Genomic DNA, 8,378 nt, shown 5'->3' with positions numbered 1-8,378 from the left:
TATGCACACTGCTTAGAGACCAGGAGGTAACCTAAAAAGGAAAACCAGAAACAGTTAAAAGCTACTTTCTCAATGGATTAGGACTACACGTAGGAAGAGGATTATAAATTTCCCACTATGAGCTCTTCACTACTTCTGGTTTCTAAAAATGCTTATTTGTTATTTGAAAAACGTTTTTTAAAGGAAAATCAACCACGCTAATAATCACCTCAGCAGACTATTATCCTGAATTCGTTTTTGTTTTTCTAAGTAAGCTCTATGTCCAATGTAGGGCTTGAACTCACAACCCCAAGAGTCACATACTCTACCTACTGAGACAGCTACGTGCCCCATATTTGTTCCTTTATAAATATCTTGTGTTTTGATTTTACCTCTACATCATGACATCTTAGTAAGGTTAACCTGAAAGGAACTATACCTTGCTTTCAAATACACAAAACTATGACATTATTCAATTATGAACTGAAGCATCTGTAGTGGAATAAAATATTAAAATAAAAATAATAAAACAAATGGAACAAATGGTTTTTAGGGCTAATTAGATTTTGTGGTTTAAAAGATCATTTTCTGGGGCGCCTGGGTGGCACAGCGGTTAAGCGTTTGCCTTCGGCTCAGGGCGTGATCCCGGTGTTCTGGGATCGAGCCCCACATCAGGCTCCTCCGCTATGAGCCTGCTTCTTCCTCTCCCACTCCCCCTGCTTGTGTTCCCTCTCTCGCTGGCTGTCTCTATCTCTGTCAAATAAATAAAATCTTTAAAAAAAAAAAAAAAAAAGATCATTTTCTATGGGCTCCATAAACCAAGAACACTGCTATTTATTCTATTATTCCAAAAACAGAAAATAGTATGTTTGGTGCATGTAAAGCAACTTCAACAGAAGTCATGGAACCTGAAATACAGCTGAAGCTATTTACCAAAACATTCTGTTCAATTCATACCATTGATTTGACTGGTTTGGGTACACTTTCCTTGAAGACCTTACGCCCACCTGAACTTGTTTTCCTTTTCATGCTTGCAAATGATCCCTTCACATTTCCTATTTTTAAGGAAAACAAGAATAGCATTAAAATGTCTTAAAATGCTACCAAGCTTAGTAGGCACATAAAAATTAACAATATGATGGGGTTTCTACAGCAAAAACCCCGTGATTCTAGGTATCCAAGTCATTTTTCTATTAAAAAAAAAAAAGAGCGAGCCTAGAAGCTCCATTTCCCTTAAAATTCTACAATTCTATAAATATGGTTAGAAGATACCAGTGCAATGTCAATGTCATTACTCTTGTTCCTCAATATTGCTCAGAACACAAGGTCGTTCATCTAACAATATAACGCAAATAATAATGTGCACAAAAAGGAATGTATGTATTTCACATATTAAAAATGAACTGAGAAATAAATACGATACTTAAAGAGCTGTATGTTAGTTGTGTAAGTGAAGAAAAGGCACTACTAGTTGCCCTTAAATCAAGTTAGGCATATTCTGTACATGTAGCACAGCTTTTTGCTGTAAATGAAAAACAAAGTATTAGGTATATTAACTCTGTTAGAAATAATATACTTTGGGTTTCTCAAATGTCCAGTTTTATAGTATTTGTCTTATTTTTCCTATGTATATTTTAAAAAGGCTCTACAAATATTGCACACTGAGTTTTAAATTTAAACAGCTTGGCCTTCTTGACTTTGGTTTTGTATCTTACTAAAAGGTAATTTACAATAGGGAGATTAGAATAATACAGTTGTGCTTTAATGTCTTTTTACTGAAATTAAATGGGGTAAAATGAACATTGCAAGATGAGTATATGGATAGTATATTACTGTAGGACATACTCCTAAAAGGCCTTAGAGAATTCATGTTATTTCACTGAAAATCTAATTCTTTGATGATTGAAACAAAGCATATACCAAGTGTTTACTACCCTTTAAATCTGATCATCCTTTGCTAGGGGTTGGTATGAGAGCTCACTTGAATTCCATCTGTTATTCTTGATTTAATATGTAAAGATCCAGCTTGCTCCATCAAAAGAGCACTTCACACTGGTATTCCAGTCAGGAGCAATTCCATTTCCAGGCTACAGAAAAGTCATAGGTCTGCTGAAAGCTGGTTATGAATGCCCTAGAGACATAAAGTAACAATCAGTTTGTGAAAAAACTAGTACAAACCCTAACCAAGATAGCCTCCTTTAATGATCAGTATTGGAGGCAGGGGTAATCCAAGGATAGTAACCCAGAACTTTCTAAAACAATTCAAGAGTCTTTTCCATGGGAAGAGGTTACCCACCTTTCCAGGATGATTTGGGTGCATATATGAAAACAGAGTAAACATTACTTTCAGTACCAATTCACTCTGGATTACTCTACATTTCAGATTAGAACCTAGCCAAATAATGTTCTATTTTCAAATAAATAACTTTAATTAAACAGCTCCAATGCATTTTAAAATTCAAAGATCCAATATAATTTATCCCACTTATCATCATATGCTTATTACTATGAACCTTGTCTAGGAGACAGATCTATTTACTTCTTTTTCTTGCTCAAAGTAACGTGGAAGTTTAACCACCTACCTAGTTGAGTACCAGAAAGAAGATATAAACCATTTTCAGGGGAAAACATGCATGCATTTATTTTTAAGAATTCCCAGTAAGGGGGGAAAAAAAATTCAACATCTTTAAAAATGTGTTTATTTTTTAAAAAATCAGTTGTGTACAAAAGTGTTTCGTAGTTTTTAATTCTCAAGACAAATACCCAACCCTCCACCCATAGCCCACCCTGCTTCAATGGTCTTTCTGGTAACCCTCCCATTTTCCCCTTACAGGAAGTTAATGGCTCAGAATAGACCCTCCTACAGAATTTATCATCACTAACAGATTGTTTAGAATAGAGATCTAGAGAAGCTAACAAGCAAGGTTCTTTCTCAGTGAGGTTAATGAGAATCCCTATAATGGCAGTAGACTTCCAGCAGACACCACAACAAAGCACCATCAATTGCTGAAAGCTAAAAAATAGATATTATTTTCAATAGTATTTCATTTTCTATTGGAAAAGTCTTTAAATTACATTAAATAAGTCTCTTTCCCCCCAAAGAAATAGTCTAGCTTTTATTATGATGCCTGTAAAAAGTAGGTAACAGCAAGCACACAAGGATCATTTAACAGCACAGTGCAATGATTTGTATTCACTCACCCCCTAGAACCAAACTGATAAACTGTGCCACACCTGACTATATATAGCAGCATGGTTGAAATAACCAAGCAAAAGGTGACACATTCACAACTTACATTTAGGTGATGATCACAGGTTTATGAGGGTAGATCAGTCCAATAAAGCAGTAACAGAACAAACAGGACAAGGGAGAGACTAACATTCCCCTATCCCTATGCCACAAGATTTTTGATCCATATTGCAACAGTGCAAATAGAACATGTGACATCATATGTTAGACACTGCAGAAAAGTAACATTTGGGGAAAAGGCTATTTATCAGTAAATACTTCAAGTTGCCTTCTTCCCCACTGATAGCAAACAGCTGATGTTAGCATTTATTTTAAACTGGTACTAAAGGAATGGAAATGCAAATTTTTGTTTATAAACCAATGGTTTGTACCCTGGAATTGAAATTTTTTGAACTAGAAAAAGTAATTAATACATTTTGTAAAAGTCCATGAAATAAAGTTAACTGTAAACAGACAGCTTCCTTTATCATATCCAAACATTGTTTCCATCTATGTACAAGAAAGTATACCTGGCTCCAACCCTTCCCTGCCCAAATCCATCTTAAATCTTTAAAACAACAAAAATGCTTTATTTCCTGTTTTGCTACAAGTACTGTGGGAACATTATCATACCCTACTGCAGAGTTTTAAAAGCTCAAATCAGGCATACACTTACAGCCAAGATCTGCTTTTCACATTGATAAACTTATTAATAAGCAGCCTAAACAGTAACAAATATGCTGCATTCGTAGTGCATAAATAAGTAATATCCACTTTAACTGCCAATTCTTTCTTAAAGATTTTTTTAAAAATTATTTTTGCATAGTTTTAAGCGCCACCAACAATCACAAATGTGAAATACTTCCAAAAAGAAAAAAAAAGTCAGTCTTACGTTCATTTCATAGATTATTCTCCTCAAAGGCAAAATATCCAGAGTCCAAACATATATATACTTGAATGTATTATGTGTTTAAGTAAACCACAGTCACAATTCCAAATATTTTGGGGAGCCAACTCAGAGAATCTAATTTAGTACAGAGTTCTCAAATATTGATATACCACCTACTGTATACTTACTTGGGTGACAAATTGCTATTCATTCATTCAGTAATCTGTAGTGAAATACTATACAACTAAGTATTTGTCCTTTTAAAAGTTGGGCATATACCCCGGAAATTAGACCCAATTATAATAAAAACCTACTGGAATATCAGTGACCTCTAGCAAATCTGCCTGCCCTAAATGAGATATCATTTAAAATAAATAAATATATATATTATATATATATATGCATATATAATATATATATTTAACCATAATTTTTGAGGCCTTTACAACTGATGAATCACAAAAAATTTGAGAATTATAAAAATAATTTCCACCAGGGTACCTTTTCTCTAGACCTGCAGTTTTAGTGTCCTTTTTCCAAACCCGTAAGACCAGAGGAAAAAAAACAATTGCCTTAATTTTTATGTTTGGGGAAATACATTTATCTGTAGAGAAGTAAAAAACAAGAAACATAAGGAAAGTGGGAAATGCACCAGAAAGGAAAGAGGGATTATCACATTTAATGTAAATGAGGTAAATGAATTTTTGAAATGAAAAATGCATTATGGATAACTTCTTATACCAAATATTGTACTTTTCAATTTCCTGGGCACTGAGGATATTGAACTGTAGTTGGATGAGATTACTTATGGGGTTAATGTGCATAAAAATCAAAGGCAAGGTATAAAGGTATAGCTGCCTCCAAGAGCTAAGTATGTAATGTTTGACCTTAGTAACCTCTGAGTTCATTCTCTCTTTTGTCTAACCACAGGACAATTAAATATACCCTGATAATATAGGCAAATAGTAAAATGGGTAGATGTGTTTGGTATTTAAAATAATCCAAATATTACCAAGTCAACCCTCCATTAAAAAAAAATAATTCTAACCAACAGTGGAACAAAACTGTCCACATTTCACACAATCCCAACCTTACTTCAAAATATAAAGAAAAGTACAAGGTTTTAGCTATTTAAAATAAATAAAGAAAAATCTTGTTTCCTTTGGCATCTTTAGAAAGTAACTAAACTATAACAATTAAGGAAGTGATTGTATAAAGAAATTTATGCTTAAAATATAGGGGAAAAAAACATAGCAACTTGTGTTTAGTATGCAATAATATTAACTACAAGAGCTTACTATTAATTAGGAAAGCCTTAAAGTTTTTGGAAGAACCTTCACATCTTTAACATTACAATATATTTAATAATGGTTCTTTTATTGCTTCTAAGATTATTGAGAAGTCAAATGAAATTATTATGAATTTATGGTTCAAAACTATTTTCCAAACACTTAATGATTATAATTTAGGATAAATAACACTTGAAGAAAGCAAACCTTTTATAATATGACTTTCAATATACAGCCTTACTTTAATTCATTCTCATTCCATTACATTTTTGTTATTTTGCATTGGTCCTGAAAATTTAATAAGAACTGTGTTTCTATGTATAGAACTGCCTGCATAAATCCATTTCAGCCTTCATAAAATGGTCACATTAGTGTTTGAGCTTGCAAAACTAATAATTTTCAAACTTTTGAACTTAGAATGAAATGTAACTTTAATACGAATAGAAAGTCTGACTATGTACAAGAAAAGGTAAAGTTTTCAATTCTCATATTATCAGAAACATCATAAAGAAAGCTAGATTTATAACACACTTCTATTCCTATGTGTATCTGAAGTATGTACAGTAAAACACCACACAGCTTTCATATGTCAATAGGGGCAAATGCAAGCAAGAGTGACTTGTAAAGTACCTGATAAAGCAATCTCTATAAAGCCAAAGTTGGGCTAAAAAAATGCCAATAGTTGACCGCATTCTTGCAAGTTCTCAAAGAAAATTTCATCAGTTTAAAAACAGATGTCAAATTCACTGAAAAACTAAGCTGGGTCTTTCATTAAATCTTGGGAATACTGCAACATCAAGTATTTACTGTTTTTGCAAGAGGAACAAAATTGGCAGCTCCATTTTTACATTATTACTCACATAGGAAAGTTTTAAGAGTGAAGAACTATAACAAAACATTCCAAATGGACGACCTAAAAATGGAGCAAGGGATACTGCCCCTCGACATATTTCTCCACCAAATATAGAGAAATTTACTACTAGAATATTAGCTGTGTGTGGTAAGAGGGGGAAAAATAGATATGGTGTCCCAGTCTGTTGACAAGGACAAAAAGGCTCTGAATAGGTCACCATCTTCAATTCTGGATAAATCTCATATTTAAGAATTCTCAAATGCTTAAAATGGTGGTCTTTTCAGCTACCCATCCTAAGAAGTCAAGTACAAGCATGCAAGTAAATTCACAGGCACAGAGGATCCATGTTAAAAACAGTTAAGGTAGCTGTGATGCAACACCAACAATTTGAATGGCCCTGACACACTCAAAATATTATCTTAATTATTCAACGAAATCCTGAAGCAAACTCTTGCTAGTCTTGGTACACTGCTAAACACTAAAGTAGCATGTTTTTTCCATGGTTTTAGCTTAGCTCAAAGAATTTTTACACTATTAAGAAAAAAAATTAAAGTATTTCCCCTTTTTAAATTTACACAGACGTTTAATTAGCTTTATTTACAGAGCAGAGATTTTTTTTCAGTCTCCAATGTTGCCTAGATAACATCATGAGGCAAGAATGCCAGTTTAAAAGAAATCTATGCAGAATCCTAAAAATAACAGATGTTGATGCTCCTCAAGAAGGGGCAAGCTTGACTATTATCAGCAGCTCTTTCTCTATGCCTCAGTTACTCAGAAGCAATTCTGTTGCAGTCTCTACATCCCATGATTTTGAAGACAAGGCCACTATTACCGCATTCTGTAGAGAAGAAAAGGGGACAAAAAAATCAAATCTCAAAATATTTTTAAAATATTGAATTATGCACTATCTTTACATTGAGGAAGCACACCTTGTTTTCTTGATTTTTAAGTTGCCTTGTATTTGTAGTGCATAAAAAGCTTCTAAACCAATGACTAGAATCAGTAAAAGGAAAAGAAAAAGTCGCTGACTGCAATAACGGAAGAAAGTTTATTAAAACTAGATTTAGAGTATCCTTGAACCACTTTTGTCAGCCAAGGATATGCAGCAATAATTTTAAATCAATCAATATTATCAAAATAAGCAAGCCTTTTGTTACTTACCCTATCAAAGCCCATAGCACATAGGTTTTCTATTTTTTTGGTGTATTCTGGACTAGAAACTGGTGCTCCAGCATACACATGTGCCCAAAGTCGAGCTGTCTGTTTGAACATTTCGGGATTTTGTTTGTACTATAATGAAGAAAAAATTGAACGACATGAAAACGCAGTCACAATATTCAAAACTTAATTACCTAAGGACTGGCTTTTTCTAAGTAATTTACATTTAAAATGTGATTGATTCAACTTTCTGTTGCAAATGAGATCACTCAAGAAAAAAAGTCTGACCTGAAGCTGTGATTCACAAGTGTTGACCAAAAAAAGACCAATTATATTTATCAACTTTAATCTCCAATTTCCATAGATATAAGTAACAGAAAACTAATACTACGTGAAGTGAGGTACAGACATGTTTCTAAACACTGCAAAGTGTCAAACACTATACAACCAATTATTTGCTTCTAAAATTGTATGGACATTAACTAACAAATGTAACCAATTTTTGCATTAACCACAGCTCAGAAATAGAATACAACTAGACTGTGCTGTTTTGCTAGACCTGTATTAGTATACAATGATTTAAGAAAATACCATGTGCGAAGCCTTTTTTAAAAAAGATTTTATTTTGGGGGCACCTGGCTGGCTCAGTTGGTAGAGAGTGCAACCCTTGTTCTCAGGATTATGAGTTCAGCCCCGTGTCGAGCATGGGACCTACTTACAGGAAAAAAAAAGATTTTTAAGTAATCTCACACCCATCATGGGGCTTACAACCCTGAGATCAAGAGTCACATGCTCCACCGACTGAGCCAGCCAGATGCTCAATATGCAGCCTTAATTTACAGCATGTTTTGAGATGTTTGTGAACTCACTACACAGTACTTTTGAAAGGTAAGACTTCCCTTTCTCATTAGAAAGAGATAAATTTATTCTCAAATACCCTGGAACCCACATTAATTAACAAATGAAGTATAAATTTAAAAT

The 8,378-nt window shown here is 33.5% G+C and overlaps 1 protein-coding gene across 4 annotated transcripts in view; it reads right to left on the bottom strand.

Moving 5' to 3' along the window:
- Positions 1-4,674: 4,674 nt before the first annotated feature.
- Positions 4,675-8,378, bottom strand: part of UBE2K (ubiquitin conjugating enzyme E2 K) — a 70,597-nt gene continuing 66,893 nt past the window's right edge. For all 4 annotated transcript variants that reach the window (XM_026508761.4, XM_057309525.1, XM_057309524.1 and 1 more), the window contains 2 exons: positions 7,401-7,529; positions 4,675-7,077 (listed from right to left, as the gene is read on the bottom strand). In XM_026508761.4, the coding sequence (XP_026364546.1) occupies positions 7,003-7,077; positions 7,401-7,529 (204 nt within the window). In that variant the 3' untranslated portion in view covers positions 4,675-7,002. The remainder of the gene's footprint in view (positions 7,078-7,400; positions 7,530-8,378) is intronic.

Source organism: Ursus arctos, unplaced genomic scaffold, assembly GCF_023065955.2.
Source record: "Ursus arctos isolate Adak ecotype North America unplaced genomic scaffold, UrsArc2.0 scaffold_9, whole genome shotgun sequence".
NCBI lineage: Eukaryota > Metazoa > Chordata > Mammalia > Carnivora > Ursidae > Ursus > Ursus arctos.
Note: the sequence above shows the minus strand (reverse complement) of the source record. Positions and strands in the feature narration are given on the sequence as shown.